General features: G+C 35.1%; 2 protein-coding genes across 4 annotated transcripts in view; both read left to right on the plus strand.

Annotated features, from left to right (window-relative positions):
- On the plus strand, positions 1–24,287 carry LOC105387052 (cytochrome P450 4C1). Of its 2 annotated transcripts, none has more exons than XM_048630640.1 (10): positions 1–359; positions 1,097–1,186; positions 3,796–3,906; positions 6,879–7,073; positions 7,891–8,090; positions 11,550–11,604; positions 12,851–13,040; positions 13,614–13,765; positions 14,154–14,333; positions 24,076–24,287. In XM_048630640.1, the coding sequence occupies exons 1-10, from the start codon at positions 197–199 to the stop codon at positions 24,228–24,230; spliced, it is 1,491 nt and encodes a 496-aa protein (XP_048486597.1). In that variant the 5' UTR covers positions 1–196; the 3' UTR covers positions 24,231–24,287. The 2 variants fall into 2 exon arrangements, with proteins under 2 accessions (XP_048486597.1, XP_048486596.1); XM_048630639.1 differs by lacking the exon at positions 24,076–24,287 and adding an exon at positions 14,852–15,060 and having other exon boundaries at positions 2–359.
- Positions 17,454–25,106, plus strand: part of LOC119692143 (cytochrome P450 4C1) — a 22,553-nt gene continuing 14,900 nt past the window's right edge. The window contains exons 1-5 of one of the 2 annotated variants that reach the window (XM_048630642.1): positions 17,454–17,670; positions 17,819–17,908; positions 21,517–21,627; positions 21,870–22,055; positions 22,252–22,451. In XM_048630642.1, the coding sequence (XP_048486599.1) occupies positions 17,508–17,670; positions 17,819–17,908; positions 21,517–21,627; positions 21,870–22,055; positions 22,252–22,451 (750 nt within the window). In that variant the 5' untranslated portion in view covers positions 17,454–17,507. The remainder of the gene's footprint in view (positions 17,671–17,818; positions 17,909–21,516; positions 21,628–21,869; positions 22,056–22,251; positions 22,452–25,106) is intronic. The other variant, XM_048630643.1, reaches the window with a different exon arrangement.

A 25,106-nucleotide genomic window follows, 5' to 3' on the forward strand; every position in this document is an offset into this window, starting at 1 on the left:
AGTTATTTAGTAGTCAACTGTGGACCTAATATCACGTTGTTGCGCTCTCGAATTGTATCTGTTTATATACTGTTTAATAACAACGGCGTTAATACCAAAGCTTTGTTAGATAGATTATTTATTTTTTAAAGTGTACATATTTATTTTTGGTTATACAGTTTTTGTCAGTAATTTAAGAGTTTTTTTTATATATAAAATGATGTTGTTGGTGCATCTGGTAGTGTTACGTGCCTCAGTGTTTTTATTAAGGCTCTTAATAAGTTTGTTATACCGGAGACACTGCGCTTCAAAGCTTCCTTGTGTGTCCGGAGCTTTGCCGTTAATCGGGCACCTTCACAAGATATCTACAGATAAAGTCAGTAAGTATATTATAGAATAGAATTGATATTCTTTATTTGTACACAAAAACATGGACAAAAATTACAAAAAACTTAATCTAACACATATGTACAAATGGCGGCCTTATCGCTTGAAGCGATTTCTTCCAGGCAACCTTTGGGTGGAAGGATATTATAATTCTATTCTTTGCACGAGTATCCCTTATTTTTTTTTTGAAGACTACCTTTTGCTAACTTTACTCTTTTTCGTGTAGTCTACCTGACCCTCGTGATGGCCCAATTTCACAATGTCTGGTTAGTGGCTACCTGTGAGATAAAAAACACGCTGTCACTCTCTGTTATTAGTTTTTGACAGTGACAGCATGTATTGTATCACACAAGTAGCCACCAACCAGACATTGTGAAACAAGCCCTTAATCTCTTTTGTGTAGAAAATACCATTATAGTACATTCGCGAGCATTGAAAAAAATTCCGGTGCGAATGATAATAAATATAATAAGCATTACGCAACAATTTACGGAGTTAGGACTACATAATTTTTTTATCACAAGTACTTTTATTTAAATGCAATACGTGTACACCTTCTTCTTTTATTCCATAAGTCTTTCACTCACCCAAAGGTTGCCTGGAAGAGATCGCTTTTAGCGATAAGGCCGCCTATTGTGCTTACTCCTTTTGTAATTTAATGTATGTTGTGTGTGTTTTTCAATAAAGTTATATTGTATTACTTATGATTATGACTTATTTATTCTTACAGAACTATTTGACTTTATAATCCACGCTGGTAAAGAGACGGACAAGCATGGAGGTCTGTCAACTGTGTGGTTTGGCCCCATACCCATTTTCAGTAAGTTTATAAAAAACTAGCTGTTCCCGCGCGCTTCGCTTCGCACTAAAAGTTTTCCCATGGGAATTCCGGGATAAAAAGTAGCCTATGTTCTTTCCCAGGGTCTAGACCATATGTGTACCAAATTTCATTCAAATCCGTTCAGTAGTTTTGGCGTGAAAGAGTAACAGACAGACAGACAGACAGACAGACAGACACAGTTACTTTCGCATTTATAATATTAGTTAGGATAGATTCATAGGTCAGCTGCATAAGTACACACGGCACCTCCAAATGGTTGGCAGGGCACACAAACGTAGTGTATGTGTGCACACTAACGTGGTCTATGTGTGCAATAAAGCGGAAATCGGTAAATACACTAGTAACAAACCACACACACACACACAACAGCACAAACGAGTTTGCGCGTAGGCAAACGCCCTTACACCAGCTGTGACATAAAAATATCAACCGGTCGAGTAAGTCAAATAGTTATAAAATTGACTTGAAGCAAAATTTCACAACTTGTAGCTATACTCTTCGTAGCTCATTGGTAGTATGTTAGACTTATGAAACATAGGTCGTGAGTTCGAGTCCACTGATGGGTATTTTTATTTTACTTTATTTAAATTTAGCGTTAATTTAAACGCTGTTGAGTATAAAATAAATTTATTTGAAATTGACAAATGACTACAAGCTGCATAGCTGTCGACTATTTCTCTTCGCTAAAAATATATGATTCGTTCTTCATTTGAGAAGTAAAACCATTCTACCCTCATACAATATGAATAAACGAAATTAGTTTTTAGTTTTAGTGACAATTCACCTCTGCGTCTGCATAGTGATTCACTTTGTGATTTGTCAATTTATAATTAATTTATCTTCGCAGTCACTATGGAAAGTCATTTGACCATGTTCAAAAAGGCGGAGATAATTGTATTCTATGAACAAAATATTACATTTAGTGAAATCGCAAGACGTTTAACGGTAAGTAACATAGAATTGTAAATATTTTATTTGACTGTTAGAATATTTGTATTTGTATAAGCTAAGTATTTGTTTTTTTTGTTTGCAGAGGAGAACTGTTCAATTATGGGTTCACCGATACGCAGATTCGGGACAGTAGTCGTCTATACGGATGCATCACCACGCCATCGAGAAATCGTAGCTGCACATAGCGCTGATCCGTTCTGCAGCACCCGTTCTACGGCCACAACACATAATCTATCCCTACAAACCGTACGGGTTCACTTGCGTGCTGCAGGGTTGCGGTGTCGGAGGCCGACGAAGAAAATTGCTCTAACCGATCAGCATCGTCGAAACAGAGTGCGTTTTGCGACTGACTATTTTAAACTTTGATTGGTGCAACAATGTGGTGATATTTAGTGATGAAAAGTCCTTTAAGTCAGACAAGGATGGATGGTAAGATATTATGGCGAAAAAGTGGTGAAAATTATAGTTATTGGGGTTAGCTCAGTAATTTTTAGTTTTCCATTTGTATAAGATTTTAGTTATTTTGTTAAATACTTATTATTATTTACAATTATGGGTAAGCCAATGTGTTAATGATGTTATTGTTACTGAGGTTGGAATAAGTTATCTTATTTCTAGCTAATTAACATGTTGATTCATATAACTAATGACTTGCCTATTTACTTTAGTAAAACAGCCAGTCCATCCTTTTCTGATGTTTATTATGATTTAAAACGGCAAATTGAAAATTTTCCTTATTAATATAAACTACAACTATGTTTTAAAACGAAAAACAACAAAAACGTAACATCCTTACCCCCTTATTCATAGAAAAGTTACAATACGTTTTAACTAATATACTGTTTTGTCCCTCTCTGTCAAGGAACAAATTGTTCTTTGTCGGAGAGGGACAAAACAGTATATTAGTTAAAACGTATTGTAACTTCTCTATGAATAAGGGGGTTAATGTTTATGTTACGGCAAGAATAAATTTTGTAATTTTAACACTTAATAACTTGTTTCATTTACTTTCTGTGTTGCTTTTATTCGTATATACTACAATACTATTATTAGCCATATTAAAAAATAAACTAAATCTATAAAAAAAAACAAAAAAGGAATTTTGCAAGTTCACAGGGATTTGAACCACCATACCGATTATTGTAAGTCTACTATCATACCAACTGAGCCATTCAATCTATTACAATGCATTGCAAAATTTTGCTTCATATCATAAAAACAATGAATCATTGTCACTGGCACAACTACATGCTTACAATATCCGTGTGTGGGTTGCCCAGAACTAAATAATTACGTCGACGTCGCTGACACACACATACACTACCTACGTTAGTGTGCCCTGCCAACCATTTAACGTTGCCGTGTGTACCTACATAATATACACTTTTGTACCTTGTCAAACTACCTACATAACCAACTTTCAATATTTGAATAGGCAGTTCCCAAGTTTGACTAGGTACAAAAGTGTACAGCTACTTATGCAGCTATTTGTCGATTGTCAAGATAATATAACGTCTATCAACATTACAGAAAATATAAACAAATAAACCTTGATTTTTTATAAATTACAAAAAGAGTGAAAATTATGATTATTATAGACATGAAGCTAAATTTTATTTTATTTTATTCTTTTCCAGTTTTGATGGATCCAGATATAGCTTTTTCATTCTTAAATTCTTGTGTAAAAAAGAGTTATGTATACTCTTTTGGTTCTGCTTGGATTGGAGAAGGATTGGTCAGTGCAATGCGTAAGTATATATACTTACTAAACTATTATAGGATCGTTATAGTTTCAACTCGTTAATACGTAGGTATATGCTATATAATATATAAATAAGTAGGTATATGCTATTCAGTTTAATAAAGTTTTTTAACGGACTTCAAAAAAAAATGAGTTCTCAATTTTTTTAAGAAGTACCGTTTACTTTTTACCATAATTTAGACCACTCGGAAAGCCAAATTAAAAAATATAAATTATTTAATAAAAAAAATACATGTTTTAAATATAAATACCTATCAGATCTCATCCCATATCGAACGTTCGTTATCAATGTTACACACACTGAGTATGTGCATACTGTGGGTTGACTGGTAGAAAATGCTTTTAGTATTAAGTCCACCCTTTGTACACTTATATTTGTGCAATAAAGGATTAAATAATAATAAATAATACTACTTAACTTATGTAATATACAGGGTGTCCCAAAAGTCAACGTCATCCCTTAAAGGGCTGATAGGTCAGCTCATGAGAGGCCAGAATATCACAATATGACCTTAGTAAAAACTCGATAATTTTCGAGATATTGACACTTTTATAAATTTGCTGAAAATGGACACCTTGGATCAGTTTTTTGCGTGCCGCCGGTACAAAAATCCATATTGTTAGAATTTGTTTGGTGTTGCATCATCCTGTATAGCCCTGTTATTGATCGCAGTCAAAAAAGATATCGAGTAATGCTGTATGTTTAAAAAAAACACGGTTTTCAAAGTCATAAAAGGTAATCGTATTTTTTTATAAACAACTTTGACTCTACATACTGTAAAAAAAATATACCACGCAAACCTGGCACCTTATTTGAAAAGATTGCTCATTTAATGCAGTTTCCAAAATGGTATGAAACGTTGCTATTGTTTCAATTAACAAAAAAGTTATTGCTATTTTAGTACAAAACGACCTCGATGTAAAATTGTTTGAAGGAAATTTATCTGACTGAATTTATTAAGGGTAAGTCATGTTGGAATGAGTAAAAGTAAAATAGGTGGTGTGACCGGGAGTGGGAAAAGAGACAACGTTGTCACAGTTAATAAAAAAACGCATTTTGAGTATCTTTCTCGAAAAAAGTGGACTATAGCAACTCCACATTCCCCATAAATGTAGCGCATGGAAACGTACATTCCTGAGTAGTGCTAATGTGTGATATAATGAAGTAAAACGCTTACACATGTACATTGTACAGCCACAGTATCCAAAAAAGGCGTCATTAACATTACCTCTAATTACTTGTTATTTATTTTAAAGTTATTGTTAAACAAAACCAAACTCTCAAAATTATGATTATGACCATTATTGACTATTATTTTTTGCTGATTATGTACTTAATATAATAACGTGGTGTTATAATTTTGAGAAATAAAAATAAAAGTCAATAAATGTTTTTTTTTAAATAAGGTGTAAAAAACGCAAAATATGTTTTATAAGAGTTTGGTAAGTTTTTTCTTAGAAATTTTTGCGTCATCTATGTTGTCACGGCTGACCCCATCACCTATTTTACTTTTACTCATTCCAACATGACTCACCTTTAATAAATTCAGTCAGATAAATTTCCTTCAAACAATTTACATCGAGGTCGTTTTGTACTAAAATAGCAATAACTTTTTTGTTAATTGAAACAATAGCAACGTTTCATACCATTTTGGAAACTGCATTAAATGAGCAATCTTTTCAAATAAGGTGCCAGGTTTGCGTGGTATATTTTTTTTACAGTATGTAGAGTCAAAGTTGTTTATAAAAAAATACGATTACCTTTTATGACTTTGAAAACCGTGTTTTTTTTAACATACAGCATTACTCGATATCTTTTTTGACTGCGATCAATAACAGGGCTATACAGGATGATGCAACACCAAACAAATTCTAACAATATGGATTTTTGTACCGGCGGCACGCAAAAAACTGATCCAAGGTGTCCATTTTCAGCAAATTTATAAAAGTGTCAATATCTCGAAAATTATCGAGTTTTTACTAAGGTCATATTGTGATATTCTGGCCTCTCATGAGCTGACCTATCAGCCCTTTAAGGGATGACGTTGACTTTTGGGACACCCTGTATAATATGTAAGTTTATTATAGGTATAGATAATATATATATATATTTTTATATTGTGTTGTTTTATTTATTTATATAGTATGTACTGTTTAATTAGTATACTTTGCACGTAGCACGTAGAGGTGCAATATTTTGTTTTCATCCCATTAATTTTGTTAAAATTGTCTTCCATCCAAAGGTTGTCTGGTAGAGATTGCTTTAAGCAATAAGGCCGCCTTTTTTGTGCTATTTTAGATATAAGTTGTGAATTGTAATATTGTCTTTAATGGTGCAAAATAAAGAGTATTCTATTCTATTCTATTCTATTCTTAACTATACCTCACAAAGGTTATCCCTAGCGATACAAAGAGGAAACGCAGCCAGCGTTATGGGTACCTTTGGGTGGGGTGCAACAGAATAGCGCCACCAACATGCAAATACATTCTTCTTCTTCTTCTTCTTCTTGGCCTCCTATGACCCCCCCGTGGGGCAAAGGGCAGACACAACGGTTCTCTATCTCATTCATTCATTCAAAATACATTCATTTAGTTAAATATAAGTTTTCTATTATTAGTTTATTTAACACCCATTATTATGTATCTGCATAAATATTATCCATTCTTAAAACCTTTCCTCACATAACTTAGGGCCACTTGCACCAACATATTAAATCTAGATTTAGTGTTAAATCTCGATTTATGCCATAAGGTTATATGGACTGACGTTTATTAAATGTAGATTAGACACTAAATCTAGATTTAACACTCTGGTGCATGTCATCCTTAGGGCCACTTGCACCAACATTTTAAACCTAGATTTAGTGTCAAATTTTATATGGACTGACGTTTCTTAACACACTAAATCTAGATTTAAATGTTTGTGCAAGTGGCCCTTAATGTTCTATCTTTTTGCAGCGGCTACGTGGCGACGTCACAGAAAGCTTTTGAACCCCTCCTTCAATTTGCAAGTTCTCCATGGTTTCCTAGACATATTCAACAGACAGTCTGCCCGACTTGTGGACAAACTAGGAGATGTGGTCGGTCAAGAACAAGAAGGAACAACTCATGTTGAATCAATTCTACTAGATATCGGTTTGGACACTATTTGTGGTGAGTTAAAAATGTGACGACCGAATGGCGTAGTGGTTAGTGACCCTGACTACTGAGCCGATGGTCCCGGGTTCGATTCCCGGCTGGGGCAGATATTTGTTTAAACACAGATATTTGTTCTCAGGTCTTGGATGTGCCCGTAAAATGACAATAGGCCCGCCCCCTATTACATTGGGACTAACATAACGCTCTGGCGAAAAGTGGGTGCAGCAATGCACCTCTGCCTACCCCGCAAGGGAGTACATTAGTACAAGGCGTGAGTGCGTGTTTTTTTTTATGTGTATAAACCCTCAAATTCATAGACCATATTGTAAATTTACGATAAGGTTAAAATTTACTTTGAAACACACGAGTTTTGAATCTATAGGTGCGTCAGTATAAAATTTGAAATTCTTATATCACTACGTACTTGTATTTAAAAGTGACAAAAAGCTCTATAAATTCGGGAGAAAGAGTATATTACCTAACTGTGGCTTAGCACTGTAGCGTATGATGCACATACTTCCTACATAATAATTAGGTATTATTACCGGTCATTATTGACCTGGGTTATTATTGACGGTCGAATGGCGTAGTGGTTAGTGGCCCTGACTGCTATGCCGAAGGTCCCGGGTTTGATTCCCGGCTGGGGCAGATATTTGTTTAAAGACAGGTATTTGTAATCGGGTCTTGGGTGTTGATATTTATATTCAATATTTATCTATTTAGGTATTTGTGTAGATATATCAGCTGTCCGATACCTATAACACAGGCTCTGCCTAGCTTGGGGTCGGATGGCCGTGTGTGAGTAGTATATTTATTTATTTATTAATTGCAGAAACCGCCTTCGGTATTTCAAACAAAAACAGAACGTCAGTAGTGGCGCCAGAATACAAGGACGCAGTGGGACAAATGTTGGATTACATCTTACAACGGTTCATGTCCGTCTGGATGCACTGGGACGTGCTATACAACGTGTCGAGTTTGAAGAAAAAAGCCGACGAAGCCTGCCACATTTTGAACAAGACTTCAACAAATGTAAGTAGTTTTTTCAAACAATACAGGGTGTTGCAAAAAGGGTATACTAAGCCGAAAGGGGGTGACTCAGGGGGTCATTCTGAATAACTTTTGTTCGACGAGTTTTGAAAATTCGCGAAAAAAAATATTCGTTCTCCATAGTAAAAAGTCACGTGACCAACAAAGTTTCTATGGAAAAGAAAATAGTAGGTATTTCGTGAATTTTCAAAACTTATAGAATTAATGTTGTTCAGGATGACCCCCTGAGTCACCCCCTTTCGGCTTAGCATGCCCTTTTTGCAACACCCTGTATAATAGTTACATAACTTTACTTACTCAATGTACACTCGCGAGCACAGGGGTATAATCGTGACAGTTCTGACAATGCGAAAAAGAGACGCTTAGCTACATTAAGCGTAAGAAAGAAACGTTAAGCTGTAAAACTTTTTTGTCCTTTTTGCTGAGGCGCCTGTTTACGTCAGTTCTCTGTGCCAAACAATGAAACAAATGAAAAATCTGTGCCAAACAAAGGCTGACAGTTACAACAAAATTTTCTAAATGCTATTTATTTTTGATTTGCTAGTGATTTGTGGGTGTTTATTAAGTTTATTAGACTATTATCATCACTTAACGAGTGTGTGACATGGTGGGTGGATTTTGTTCGGCTGTATAGAGCATATTGAACGAAAACACGATGGAATGATGGATGAGATACCTATATTTTCACATGTAAGTAGATACTATCAAGTTTAACAAGCTTACATTCATCATAGTACTATCTATTGGCTCGATTTTAATATAAAACGATACTAATTTTAATACTGTAAGGTCTTTTAGTATCAGTTTTAAGTAAAAATTACGAGGTACCATATCATAACAAATCACATGGTGTTGCAAGTTATTGAAAATTTATTTTACCCACAAATATTATAGTATGCAAAGAAAATACTAGAAATTGTAACGGACTCGGGTTGGGTTTACAAATGGGGCGCACGAATTCGGTTTTTGTGAAGATTGTATTTTGTAGAAGTCATTCTCCTCTTTCAAATGAGGTGCCTCTCATTGTGAGGAAACGTTCGTTTCTTTTTTTTTCTTCCATGTGTGATTTCTTCTGTATAATATAAAGTTTATTGTATTGATACGAAATACGTGTTTCCTTTAAAAAAAAACCCCATCACATATTTGGCCCACGATTATAATGCTCATGCTCATCCATTTATCTCTTTCATAGGTTTCCGACAGAAAAAAAAATATCAAGAAAATGGATAGACATTACCGGTCGCACAAATTGGGAACCAAGGAAACATACAAAAATTGTGTTCGGCACATTTTGAAGAGGATTGTTTCGATTGGACGAAGACAATGAATTATACAATCCACTCAGTTTGTGTATATTAAATAATTATATTGAAATCAAATAAGTATGAGTAAAGTTTTTTCTCTTATATCGTCGGTTGACAGGAAAAACTCACTAAGGCTGATTTTTCAATATTCAGATAAATGTTATCTGGGTAATACAAACATTGAGAAACATTGAGACGCAACAGCATCAAAATTATTTCCCAGCAAAACTTTTATCTGGCTATTGAAAAATTAGCCTTTAGTGTCTTTTTCCTATCAACCGACGATATACTCAAGTTTTGTTTTTGTTATTATGATAAGTTAAATTTCCCCATATTTAGGTTTTATTTTTTTGTCGGCAACATTTATGGTTTGAGTGAGAAAGAGAATAGTGCACACGGCGATTGCGAATCTATTTGTAGTTGATCTGAGCTCGCGAGCAATGAAAAAGTTAAACTTACAAAATGGCTACTCTAAATTATGAGTTAACCCTAGAGTAGTCGCGCCTTTTTGTGTGACGCGAGTGCTCGCGTGGGGAGCATTTTGCCGCCCATATTAAAATGTATTTTTTGGACACTTAATAATTACGATATCTTATAAATGTATATAATTTGAATAAAATGAATCATATGGTATTAGAATACGTAATATTTATAGTTTTAATATTATAATTATTCACTATATGAGCTATCGTTCATGCTTTGGGAAAATTTCTGATCTTTTAGGTATAAATGCGTCTTAAGCCACACAAAATCAACAAATCTCAAAATTATTTAAAAAATTTGAAGTTATTGTCATCTGCAGCATTTATTTCAGCAATACAATCCTGAAACATGAACATAAAGTGTTCGTTGCACAGTAACTTTCTTCATGTATTGCACCCTTTTTTGACCTGCTATTTTTCTTATATGGACATATGTAGTTATAGGCATGTACCCTCTCTTCTTTAGGGTGTTTTTTGTTGGTTCGGTGGTACAAAACGGGAGATTTGTACCACCAGACCAACAAAAAACACTTATGTACTGTCCATATGTAAGATTTTATTGTTATACGTGGTGTAGTTATGGGCAGAGCTATTTCTTTCAGGTAAATTCTTCGTAAAATTAACTGGTTAGTAAATTAACAAAGTTATATCGTAAATCGAATGTAAACTGAAATAGATACATACCTACATTACATTTACATTATTATTACCAAAAAACACTGAAAAACTTATAATATTTCATAAAAATTGTAAAGAAAATAACTTTAATTTTACTGACGCGAGTGCTCGCGCAGTGAGCATTTTGCCGCCCCGTGCGACACACTCTCTTCAATTCTCTCTTCCTGCTGTAACCTGTGCACTGAATTTCTCCAAATTTACGTTACATGTAGGAGAGGACCGAGAGGGCAGCTACATAGGCGCTGGACCCTGAGGAGTGCATAGTTCACAAAATATTAAACATTCTTTGCTGAGCGCGGCAAAATGCTCATAGCGCGAGCACTCTAGGGTTAATATTTTTAAAACATGTAATTAAAAGTGCACATTATTTATACTCTGTCCGTTATATTATTGGTTTTTTGACAATCGAAATCTCATACAGTGCCACAAACTTATCTGTTCCGGTGAGAGTTCACGTAAATTTCTAATATTTCTTCATTCTCTAGGTTTTTAAGTTTTTCCGTAAAAGGGAATTTACCCTTGCGGTTTAAATAAATCCATCTAATCTATATCAATATATAATTTATTAGTAAATAATTAGATATGGACCCATGTAGTTAACTGTCACCGGAACAGATAAGTTTGTCGCACTGTACATATTTGATGACTGCAAAAGAAAACCAACTTTACTTACCAGACAAAAGGAAACGTCAAAAATACAAAAACATAGTGGAAGCTTTATAATTGACAATATTCTGATGCGCTGTTAAATGTACTCCAATATTGAAGACGGCGTCATTCAGCTAGTCTTTTCCGTTTAGGAGTAATTTCGTGTTTTTCTCAGTGGAACTGTTTCATTGCCCGTGAGTGTATAATCAATTATAGGAACTAAATTAAACTCTTAAAAATTTGCATTGGTGGCGATTGTATTATTGTTACATACTCAATTTATTATTAAGAATTTTAGGGTTCCTAATTTGAAACTTTTTTTATTTCAGATCCTACAAGAAGTAGCCAATTCTAACTCTTGGAAGGGAAATGATAATTTATCAGGTTTGTGTTATTTTAAATTAATTTAAATCATAAGAAGCGATTTTTCAAAATTCAAATAATTAGAAATCTATTTAATATAATTATGTACTTTTTTATTATGTTTAGCCCCTGTTCCACAATGTCTGGTTAGTGGCTACCTGTGAGATAAAATACATGCTGTCACTTTCTGTTATTATTTTTTTGACAGTGACAGCGTGTATTTTATCTCACAGGTAGCCACTAACCAGACATTGTGGAACAAGCCCTTATTATTACAAAGGCATAATTTTAACTATTTACCAACGTTTGGTTATAAGAATTAATAGCTATGTGATTTCCGTTAATCATTTTGACTATTTATATCATTTAGGGCGGATTCGACCAACGTCGAGTAACGTACTAGTTACTCGCGAGTAAGCAGATTTTGCATTCTACCAAACCTGAAACCAAAATAAGTAGCTTATCCCAAGAATAAAATGTTATACCCCCAAAATTGAACGTGTAACGAGCTTATCCGAGAGTAATTTTGTAATGGCGGCAGCACATCAGCTGATTAGAAAACCGTCATAATGACATATAAACACACCTGTCAAAACATAAACAAAAGTACGTTTAAAGGCAAAGTCTCCGAATAACAACAGCGAATAAAATATTAAAACATAAACAATTTCATGCTTTTATAATCCATTCAAACTAAGTTGGCATGTCATTTCTATTGCATGCTTTGAAACGCAGCTATTTTTATTTTAGTTGCATTACAGTTTCGTTCCTCGTTCATTCAATTTAATCATGGTATAACTTGGTAGAATGCAAATGTACTTATCCTGGATATTTACTCGCGTATAAATTTTATTCCGGTATAGTTATTCTCGAGTAACGTGATGTTTGGACGAATTCACCCTTAACCGGAAAACTATCCTAAAAATTTACTTATATTTAAATTAAAACTGATTAGGCTTTAGCTCGAAAATTTTGCATATTTCTAATTTACAGTCGTCGAAATATTGTAGGCCCGTTTGGATAGCTCCAAAATGTATGGGATGACAGCTGGTGTCAAATCTAAATCATAAAAAATCTTAACAATAAGTAACTTTTGATGCTTCAAAAGTTATTTTTTCTTTCGGCCGTTGAATAATACGCCTGATTTTGTGTCTTTTTATGTATTTCATCAAGTAAATCAAGAGTAAATAGCATCTTTGTGTAGCTGTCCAAACGGGCCTATTATATTGTAGTTTTTAATGATACTAATTTACAACTGCATTTTCAGGAAAGTCGTACAAAACCATATTGGAGTTTCTCCTAAAGCACAAGGAGGAGAGTGAACTCACAGATAAGGAAATAAAGGACGAAGTGGACACAATGGTGATCGCTGGCTTCGACACCACCGCCACTCAACTCCTGTATGCGTTTATCCTCTTAGGATCGCACCCTGATGTCCAGGAACGAATCTACAATGAGTAAGTACTACTAGTTTACTAGCCGTCAGTATTATGTAAAAATTGTCTCTTCCATCCAAAGGTTGTCTGGTAGAGATTGCTTTAAGCAATAAGACCGCCTTTTTGTACTATTTTATATATAAGTTGTGATATTCTAATGTTTTCTTTAATGGTGCAAAATCAAGAGTATTCTATTCTATTCTAATATGAACTAAAGTCTGTTTTAGTTCATATTAGAATAGAATAGTCGATTGTCCCGCCAATCGAACGATATGTCACTTAATCGCGGGACAATCAACCGTTCATAATCTCTCAATTTAGTATCTGAGATAAAAAACAGGCTTTAGATGGAGTGTCAGTGCAAGAGAAACGATTCAACAAATAACACTTATTGCAACCACTTGACCGAGCTTTTACTTTGAATTACTTCGGTTAGAATGGTTGTCATTAGGTTGAACTTGACAGTTTTGACAGTAAAACAAAATGCTCACAGTTTTTTGCTATGTTGTTGTATGTGTATGTGACACACTATCTTGTTCGTATATTGTTTATCTAACATGTAAAGTGACAACTATTTCTTCAATTTCATTTCAGAATCAAAGAAGTACTCGGTGATATGAATCGGGATGTCACAAAAGATGACCTGCCAAAGTTGGTCTACATAGAAGCTGTAATCAAAGAAACATTAAGGTTGTATCCTGTGATACCAATGATTATAAGAGAAACTGAGCAGACTATGAAGTTATGTAAGTTCCATGGTGTTGTATTTCTTCTTCATTTTTGTGTTTAACTGCTAGACAGGCGTAGCTATGTATATAGCAAGTTGCATTAAATGTCTCCTTTGGCAGTAACCTCTATAGCTATTCTGTTCTCTGCAAGCATTTAAGGTGAATGAACCTAGCTCTGAATGGACCTTTATGTATATCCTCTTAAGATCTAAACAGCCTTCCTAAAATTGAAGGTTCACATGTGCTAGATCTAAATGTGTAGGATTTACTACAATGGTTTCCATTCCTGTAAACATATCACTGTCAAGAGAACATATATTATAAGAGTACATAGGTAATTTCCCTGATAAAAAAAAACCACGACTGTGAGCAAAAAATCACTAAAATAATATTTTCGTTTTCACAGCTAAATACACAATACCTGCTGGCAGTACGTTTGTGGTACCGATCTACGGTATGAACAGATCCCAGGCCTGGGGACCAGACCGTGATGTCTTCAACCCTGACCGCTGGTTCACGCCGGCAATGTTACCAGAAAACCTGGCTACATACGCCCCCTTCAGTATGGGGAAACGTGGTTGTATAGGTAAGCAATTTTTGGGTACCATTTATGGGTAAGTATCTACGTAGGTAGTTTTAACTTAAGTTTTGAATTAAACTTTGTAAATACTTTGAAATGAAAACCAAAGTATGTATTTTTTGCTGGCGAAAAATCGTGTAAGTTTGCTATAAAATTATCTATGATTAATTGCCTAGCCTTGGGCAGTCGTATAATAAGGGTTGACAGCTAATTTGACTGGCTAGACCTAATTTCACCTGACACTGTTAGTTACAGAGTAAATCAGCTAATTAATGATTAAGGTAATTAAAGTTTTGTTACAGCACACTCAGCACACTCACTAATGCCAACAGTCCATGAAATAACGTAGCGGGACTGTTAATTATCTATCAAAGTATGACGTACTAGGCCTAATCCTTTCGCTAATGTGACATAAGCCATCGCCAGCCCAATTCTAGTGTTTGTCACTAACTCACCAACGAACGCCGGTAGTAGGTAGATAAACTTTATTTCTTTCTTTCTTCATCCTCATCTTCTTTCCCCAGGTAAACCCTACGCCCTGATGTCTATGAAGACCACTCTAGTCCACGTTCTTCGCAAGTATCGACTCTCAGCCAATCACGACGCTCTCAGGGTACAAATGGACTTGCTGCTCAAACCGACCTCGGGGCATGAAGTCACTATCACAAGGAGAGATTAGAATGTTGTGCTTTATTGTGTAAATAGGTTAGGAAAATAAATTATTATGTGGTTTGCTTACTTCCTGTTTTTTAAGGCCCAGCACACATGGTGAAACGCAACTGCAACGAAACTGCAACTACTAGTCAATTTTGAGTTGAAACCGGTTTCAAACTACCTATTTGCGACCTACGTGTGTTGTCTCTCAAAGGTATCTATGGCATAAACTCAAATGAAACTCTAAATTAACCTGTAGTTGCAGTTTCGTTGCAGTTGCGTTTCACCATGTGTGCTGGGCCTAGCTTATTTGTAGCGATGATGGACTAGGGTTTGTCACAGTGACGAAAGGGTTGGCTGGTCAAATTGAAGTCTACGTGTCAGTCACTGACAGCTCAAGAGCACGTCCTTAAAGGTAAGCTTCGACCTATCGGTATCGTATGTGGACCAAACGGATTTTCATAAAAGTATGGAGAAACGGCGTCGGCGATACTGATGAAGTGCACGCACTTGTGTGAATTTCTATACAAAGAATACTGAATGCGATGCGTCCGTTGTGTGCGATGCCGAGAGGTGGCTGCTTTCCTTGAATCAGATGTTTAATAACTTAAGTATTTTACAATCAATACAATTTTAAGGGACATGAGGAATTGAAAGGGTTATTTCGATAACAAAGGGGGTTCTTGCTTACTCATGCTTGTCAAAAATGTCCCTATTTTTATGAAAAGTGTTTTTTCGGGGACTACCGATTAAGAGCAATAAACTTTAATAAATGCATGAGGAATTATAATTCGACTGGTTTGATTGACGGCTCATGTATCGATAGTCCCGTATTCGAATTCCATCCGGCAAGGACATTACATTTTTTCTCAGACCTAGACTTGAATATGGATAGATTTGGGTAAAGTTTTTTTAAATTCGGTCTTTAACCAAAACTCGATGAGACTTGTAAATAATACCAATGTCAACATATGTGGAAAGCTCATGATTTGCATTGACCTTCGTTCACTATTCTACGATGTTTTTTTAAGAATCACCTGACACTGTAGTTATGCAAAGTTCGATGACTTCAAAGATACATCGAACCATCGAACCAAGGAGCTTTATCATTTTTTTTGTGAGGTTTGATACTAAGTATGCTGTTAAATTCATGTAATGAGTAATACACTCAACAAAAAATATATAGTTTCATATGACATTATTATCACCTAATTAGGTACTCAGAAACGAAAAAAAAAACACCTTTAATAACGCCGTCTACAATATAGAAGAACAGTTAATAGCGCATCAGAATATTACAAACTAAAAACGTAAATTAGTTGTAAATTGTGTAACATTTTTTAATTAAATGTAAAAAAATAGGGTTATTTATTTGGTGACGGCATATTATGAGTTAAACTTTTTCATTGCTCGTGTCTGTAACTACTATTTGAGGTATGCATGACAGCTTTAGTTAATTAGTTCTTGTTCAAGCTAGAGTGATTCTTCTATGATGTTTTAATCTAAAGATTGTAATGATATTGGGAATAAGTAAGTAAGATGCACCACCACCAACCTGCACTAGGCCAGCGTGGTGGACTAGGCCTAAATCCTTCCTTCATTGGAAGGAGTCCCGTGCCCCAGCAGAGGGGATGTGATGGGTCATAATGTAAGATGCTCTGACCACGGCCTTCCGCCAACCTTGCCTATTACCATCATCAACATCTTAGCCATAGGTCGTCCATTGCATGCTGAACACGCCTACCCTAATGTTTTCCATCTTGTCCAAACGGAGGCGGCCCGCATCCTTGTCGATAAATGTCGTTGGAAAGTAATCTTCGCACTGCTCTACATCCGTTCCTTGACATTCATTCCATCGCAACCGTCATCCGTGAGGTAAATTTTATAAAAATATTCCACAATACCACGTCCTTAGAATTAGTTGTCTCTGTAAATACAGGTTGACTGAAAGGCGTTTAGGCAATAAGTCCGTAACCTTGTTTAGCTTGTAGCTTTTTTCTTGTACTTATTTTTTATGTGCTTATACAATAAAGTGTATATAGATAGGTAAAGTAATCCTCCAAAGTTCTCTAAGTATAAAATACAATTAATGCTGCTCTGGTATATAGATTTGTTGACGCGAGGTTCACTTATAAAATTCAACAATAATAAATATCAACTTTTATACCTCTTTTTTCTAAAATTCAATTTAACTTAGATACTTACGTATTTGGTCATTAGACTGGTTGTAAATTTTTTACTTAAAAAAATAATCCATTTATTTACCTGCACAATAAATCAATATTATCAAAAGCTGTTCAGGTAAATGATGGTAATAAGAAAATCCAGTTTTAATAAACATTCGCTGCCAATTTTTTTGTTAATCAAGAGGTCATCGAGTAACTTTACTGACCGAAAAGTATTTAGTGTTCAACCGTAGACCTAAAACCACGCGTGCCCTTATTTTTTTATCGATTTCAACGGTCGAACAGTTTAAGTTTTGTTTGCATTTCTAAACGTTTTTTTAAAGTGATATACTTAGTCTAAATGGCGTTATTTGTATATCTAGTTGTGCTATGTGCGTCTGTGTTTGTTTTTAAGTTTTTAATAAGTTATTTATGTCAAAGACATTACGCTTCTAAGCTGCCTTGTGTGTCGGGTGCTTTACCCCTCATTGGGCATCTACATAAGTTCTCTTCGGATAAAATCAGTAAGTGCATTCTAATTCTATTGTACCTATTTATCCTTTTTAGAGTCGTGGTATATAATAGAATAATTTGCATAAACATCACTTCAATTGTAATATAAAAATACCACTGACAAATAATACCAATAAAACAATATCCTGTTTTTTTCAGAATTATTTGAGTTTGTAAAGAACGCCAGTGAAGAGACCGACAAACTGGGAGGTTTATCAATTGTGTGGCTCGGACCAATACCCATTTTCGGTGAGTCTAGCTAGACTCTAGCTGCTAGAGTCACTAGAGTCTAGTAGTCACTTGAACTGCTATCGTACCACCACCGATACATTAGCAATCTGCCGCTCGTTTCTCAAATCTGACGTAACTTGTATGGATCTGACAGATGTTTGACTGGCGAGTGACGCTGCTTATGGATTGTTGCTGGCTTGTTCATATGGTGACCAAACCCGAGTCTGCGTTGTTCTATGGTGACAGTCTGATAGGAGACAGGATCAGCCAGTCAGAAAAGCGATACTAAAATATTATATTCAGAATGACCCTTTCACATGGTTCTTTTTTTATAGGTAGGTATAATTAAATTTGTACATGTAGGTAACTACCATTTATTTAATAACTGTGTCCTTCTCTTAAATTAAAAATTAAGCAATAATGCCAATTTGTGTAGTGTTTTAAAGAATGCTAATTAAAAACAAAATAATATAATACCGAAGTACATTAGGTAAGTATTGTGTCAACGTATTCACGATACGAACTTTAATGAAGATCAATTCCCTTCATAACAATACTTTGATAGTAGCTTAGTTCTACGAAATTATTATGCGCAATGTAAAGTATGTTTTCCCATAGTATTATCCAGTAAACAGACGGAATTTACAATCTTAAGCTTGAAGTGTTTTTTACCTTGCATTAATTTAATGATCTACATTTTATCAAGGCTGTCGGCTTTGAGTCATACCGACGAAATTATAGCAATTACAAAAGTATAGCCATTTACAACCTGTTGTTTACTACAGTTCATTCACCGTTGGCCGGTTTTTTTACTCTGTCCAATGATATTGCTTCGTGATTATATAACACATCTGAGAGTGATTATGAGACTATTCTTCCCGTCAAAGGACAGTAGCTAAAGAATTGCCAACTGTAACTTTCCTTTTAGACCTCAAATATTCGCGATGTTTTCCAGGGTCCGTTAAAATAACGTTTACCTAATTATACTCTAAGACCTAATGCATTCAGCTGTTGATGTTCGGAAGTCTACGTTTTTTTTTACAAATACGCCTTTTTTTATTCATATTTGATAAATTTTTGATGTTTGGTACTGGACAATATGTATTGCTATAAAATTACGAGACCTTCATGGGAATCCAGTTTAACGGTTGCATAATGGTTGCATAACTTTGTTTGTGACATGACAATCTAATAAAACTCGACATCACACGAATCTTTGTTGCTTACCTAGAGAGCATTTTTTGACAGCTGACTTACTTATTTCATACATAGTCATAGGCACAACAGAAAAATATCATTATTTTATATTCCTGTAAAATCATTGTTAATGACCGCTGTTCCAAAACTTTCCAATAATCCATAGAATTAATGTTATTGATATAATTATAATGAAGAAAGTATTTAGTTATTTTATACTTAGCAACCTAAAGCTCCAGCCACATTAGCAGCATTTCCGTGTATCGAATATCCGATGCGACAAATACTTGGAAATTCATAAATTTTCCTATTTTGCTATGTATTGTTTATAGTTTCCTTAATACATTTATTTTGTTTTCAATAAAGTAAGTAAGGTAAGCTTCCACCTTCTAACGTTTGCTAAACTTTAACTTTGTAAAGGACGCGTCGCATTCCGTATTCTTTTTATAGTCATTCACACAAGTGCATGGATCCACTTCATCGGCCTTGCCGACGCCATTTCTTCATAAGTTTATGAAAATTCGTTTGGTCCGATACGTAAGATACCGATATGTGGACTTACCTTTGAGCAACATTATTTACATTGGAAAAGCTTACAACTCAGGTCCAAATTCAAATTCAAATGGTTTAATCGACGTAAAATTTTACAATTATTTGTCGATAGTCATCTACCACCATTTCACAAAGGCCCCGTCATTGAGAAGGAAAGAAATGGCGAAAGAAACTCCTCGAGCATCTTTTCAACTTTTTCCTTATAATCTATTACAATTTTTACTTATATCTAGTACCTACAATTTTACTTAAGTACCTATATCCATTTCATTTTTTCAATAGCCTTAGCTGAGGTGGACAAGACCACGCGTTTTTGTCGTTTAAATAATCATTTATACTATAGTAAGCTTTACTACATAATGTAGCTTTAACATAATTCTTAAATTTTTGCTCAGTAAGGTTTATTGCTTCATTTGATAATTTATTATAAAAACGTACAGTTCCCCATGAATGATGTGTTTGTTTTCGAAAGTCTGAGTGTGGGGAAAAGCAACTTATTTTTGTTTCTGGTCTCAATACCGTGAGTGGCTCCTACTTTACTAAATGAATTTAAGTTTTTACGAACATACATAATATTTTCATAGATATATTGGCATGGAACAGTTAGTATACCTATTTCCTTAAACGTATCTCTTAATGAAATTCTAGACCCTAATACATATATGGCTCGAATTGCTCGTTTTTGCAGAACAAAGATTTGATTAATGTCAGCCGCTCGTCCCCACAATAGAATTCCGTAAGACATAACACTATGAAAATAACTAAAATACACAAGCCTGGCTGTATCTACATCTGTTAACTGTCTAATGGTTCTAACCGCATAAGCTGCAGAACTCAATCTACCGCTTATCCTCTCAATATGGGGTCCCCATTGCAACTTTGGGTCAATTGTAATACCCAGGAATACCGTTTCATTTACTAACTCTAGCTTATCGTTATTCAATGTCAAATATGTCTCTACTTGTCTTACATTAGGCAAAGTGAATTTAATACATTTTGTTTTCTTGGAGTTAAGAGATAAATTATTTACAGTGAACCAATTAGCAACTATGGAAAGAGTACTGTTTGCATTGTCAAAATTGACTTCTTGTCGCTTCAACTTAAATATAAGTGAAGTGTCATCAGCAAACAGTACTATCTCACATAATTTATCTACCAAAAACGGTAAATCGTTAACATATACAAGAAACAAGAATGGTCCTAAAATCGAGCCTTGGGGAACACCCATACTGACAGGACAGCCAGCCGAACGCACTCCATTTATGTCAACTAGTTGAGTTCTGTTGCTCAAGTATGATTCCAATAATGTAAGAGCTTTGCCAGTTAGCCCATAATATTTAAATTTCATAAGTAGAGTGGCATGATCCACACAATCAAATGCCTTCGATAGATCGCAAAATACACCCACAGCATCAAGACGTTCCTCCCAAGCACTAAATATGTGTTTGACCAACGCGACACCAGCGTCAGTTGTAGATCGACCTTTGGTGAAACCGAACTGTTGGTTATGGAGAAGGCCGTGAATACTAAAGTGCGAAAGCATTTGATGCAGCATAATTTTTTCAAATATTTTACTCAGTACTGGCAAAACTGATACAGGCCTAAAATTATTGGGATCATTTTTCTCACCAGATTTAAAAAGCGGTATTAGTTTACTAAGTTTCATCAAATCGGGGAATACACCGACCTCAATGCATCTGTTAAAAAGATTAGCCAAGTGGGGTGCTAGGATATCAATAACATGACTAATAACTTTAACGGACATGCCCCATAAATCTTCTGTCATCATCATCAGCGGTAGAAAATGATTCTTGTCCAATGAAATTGCATCACCATCAATTTAATGGGAATTTATTTTTCAATTCTTTCTTTTTCAGTGTTAATGGATCCGGAAATAACCCTTGCTTTTGTAAATGCGTGTGTTAAAAAGAGCTACGTGTACTCTTTTGCTTCTGCGTGGATTGGCGAAGGGTTACTCTGCGCTATGCGTAAGTACACATTTGAGGTTACCGTCCACCTTTCCGTCTAACGGCCGCATTGCATATAATTATAGTATTATTTGTATAGCAATTCACACAATTGTTTCCATTTCATCGGCATTGCCGACGCCGTTTCTCCGTACATTTTTATGAAAATCCGTTAGACCGTACGATACTGATTGGTCGACGCTTATTACCTTAATTAATCTCAAATGTGTCAAAATTGTTTTCATTTATTTTTCCACTTTCAGCAACCACATGGCGAAAGCACAGGAAGATTTTGAATCCATCGTTTAATCTGCAAGTTCTTCATAATTTTCTAGGCATATTAAATAAGCAAGCCACTCGCCTCGTGGATAAATTGGACGCTATTGTTGGTCGGGAGGAGACTCTTGTGGACTCTCTGTTACTTGACATTGGTTTGGACACTATTTGCGGTGAGTGAGAATAGAATAGAATAGAATAGAATATTACTTTATCAAACTACAAACAGTAAAAGTGAACTGAGTTATTTTTACAATTCATGTAAAATATTTAGTTAAAAATACTTGTAAAATATTTGCTTTACTAACATGCTGTGTGCTGAATGGACCATTGGTTACAACTAGGTATTTATTTTCCGAATTATTTCAGAAACTGCCGTTGGTATATCAAATGACGAAAATACAATTATGAAACCAGAAATATACAAGGATGCCGTGAAAAAAATGATCGATTATGTGCTAACAAGATTTTTATCAGTATGGATGCACGTAGAGTGGCTTTACAACATGACAAGTTTAAGGAAAAAAACTGACGATGTCTGCAAGATTTTAAACCAGTCTTCAAGAAATGTACACATTATTTCTTTTTGTTTTTTGAGTACTTAACATCAAAATTTCGTTAGTTTGGTTTGATTAAGTTGATTCCATTAGATTGCTTCATTAGAAACTATTCTTTCAGATCCTCAATGAATTAGCTCATTCCGACAATTTTTCCAATGAAAACGCAGGTTTTTTAGGTAAGTGATCGGTTATACAATTAAATATAGCTACTTAAGAATCAAAGGTTTTAAAACTCTACTAATGCCAACAAAATAACATTCTAGGAAAGCCCCATAAAACGATAATGGAATTTTTACTAAAGAACAAGGAAGAGAGTGCATTGACCGAAAAAGAAATCAAAGATGAAGTGGATACGATGGTGATCGCTGGTTACGAGACGTCTGCCACTCAACTCATGTACGCCATCATTCTCATAGGATCGCATCCTGAAGTGCAAGAAAGAGTATACAATGAGTAAGTCTAGTGTTTAATTTCATTCGTCGCGAGTGTATATTCTTCTAGACTAGCTGATAAGTTTCATAAAAATAACAAAACGTACAACATCAATTGTTAAGGTTACAGGGCCTTGGTGATCATAGAGTTCAGAAAGGTACTCATAAAAGATAAAAGGTTATTATTATTCTTTTTTTAAATATTATTTCAGAATCAAAGATGTTCTGATTGATATGAATCGCGACGTGACAAAAGACGATCTACCAAAGTTGGTTTACTTAGAAGCTGTACTTAAAGAATCACTAAGATTGTATCCTGTGGTTCCAGTAATTGTGAGAGAAACTGAGAAGACAATGAAATTGTGTAAGTAAAACAAAATTAGGTTTTTTTTGCTATACCAGAAAGCCTATCACGGGCCGTAAAAAGCTCAAGTCAAGACGTGCCAAAAGTTTTCCGTCACACTCGCTCGCGCTATGTGAGTGAGCGCGACGCTAAAATTTTGTCACGTTCTCACGTCTTGCGCCCCGTACTAGGCGTTCAGGTGATGTTTACCATGTCCGTACCTTCAAAAACGAGATATCAACATCTTCAATCATCATCTCCTATCAATTCTGAAAATGACTTAAAATTTTCTCTCCACAGCCAAATACACAATCCCTGCTGGTAGCACGGTAGCTATATCTCTCTACGGTATGAACAGATCTCAAGTGTGGGGCCCAGACCGTGATGTCTTCAACCCTGACCGCTGGCTGACACCTTCCATGTTGCCGGAACATTCAGCCTCGTTCGCCCCTTTTAGTTTGGGAAAACGTGGCTGTATAGGTGAGTACTAAATGACATAATTTTTTGTGCTTACCTTGACGACGTCATCGTGTGGCATCGCTCTAATTTAACTCTAAATTTAATAAGAATAAGCTATGAATTTTTCAAATATAGAATTTAATGATGTTCAAAATGATAATGATACTATGATTGGAAATTAAGCTGCCAACTAAATAAGAGCCAGCTGCAAACCAGCGCTGTGGCGTTTATTGTCTACAGCACATGGTGAGCTGGTGCCTTTTTTGTTGTGTTATACTTAAACATGTTTAATTTTCCTTATTGTCAGTATGTCAAATAAATGTTTCTTCTATTAAAGTTTGGTAGCACTATTTTGTTTTTTGGCTTCATGATGATTTTGTTCTTATCATTTTAATTCCAGGTAAACCTTACGCTATGATGACCATGAAGACCACGCTAGTCCATGTTATTCGCCGGTTTCAGCTCTCAGCCAATCACGAGGCTCTCAGGGTTCAGATGGACTTGCTGCTCAAACCGGCCTCGGGGCATGGGGTCACTTTCACGAGGCGAGTTTAGAATGTTGTGCTTTATTGTGTAAATAGGTATTAGGAAAATAAATTATTTTGTAGTTTACTTGGAGGTTTTTAAAGATCATTTGTAGCGATAGCGGTTATAGACTATATTTTGTAAATTATAGTAACAGTCCTATGACGTTTGATTGATAGATGCTTAAGCCTGGGGAATAAAGTTCGTTTTCCTTTGAAACAAAACAAATGACAGATATATAATTTATGATTTGACAGCTGTAAAGGTTGCTTGCTATATTTTAGTAAGTATAGTATAGTGTGAGTGAGTATATAAGTGAAAGGATTAGTCAATTTGTAGTCTACGCTTTAGAAGCTGACTGCTCCGGGGAGCGTAATTTCATCTATCGATCCGAAGATGTTTTACATAGCAAAGGCATACAACTTATGTATACTTACATAAAGCGTATAAATATTATTATAATCTTAAGTGACAAGATAATTTGAAAGGGTCTTAATAACACAGGGTTTTTTGCTTACTCATACTTCTCAAAAGTGTCATACTTTGGGGTTTATCAGTTGAGACCAATGAACTCTAATAAATGAATGAGGAATCATAATCCAACTGCTTGGATTAACGCCTGGATAGCGCAGCGGTAAGTTACTCCGACCCTCGAATCGATAGTCCCGGATTTGAATCCCATCCGGCAAGGACTTTGTATTTTTTCGCAGGCCTTGACTTTAATATGGTTTGATTTGGGTAAAGTTTTTTAAATTCTGTCTTTAACCAAAACTCGACGAGCGTGCAAATATCAATGTAAAAATATGTGGGAAGCTCATGATTTGCATTGACCTTCGTTGACTATTCTACGATGTTTTTTTTAAAGACTCACCTGACACTGTAGTTATGCAAAGTTCAATGACTTCG

The sequence above is a fragment of the Plutella xylostella genome, chromosome 26 (assembly GCF_932276165.1).
Source record: "Plutella xylostella chromosome 26, ilPluXylo3.1, whole genome shotgun sequence".
Classification (NCBI taxonomy): domain Eukaryota; kingdom Metazoa; phylum Arthropoda; class Insecta; order Lepidoptera; family Plutellidae; genus Plutella; species Plutella xylostella.

Coding starts and splice junctions, on each gene's coding strand:
- LOC105387052 (XM_048630640.1), top strand. CDS start 197: ATGATGTTGTTGGTGCATCTGGTAGTGTTACGTGCCTCAGTGTTTTTA. Junction 360..1,096: donor GATATCTACAGATAAAGTCA/GTAAGTATATTA, acceptor TTATTCTTACAG/AACTATTTGACTTTATAATC. Junction 13,766..14,153: donor TGAGCAGACTATGAAGTTAT/GTAAGTTCCATG, acceptor TCGTTTTCACAG/CTAAATACACAATACCTGCT.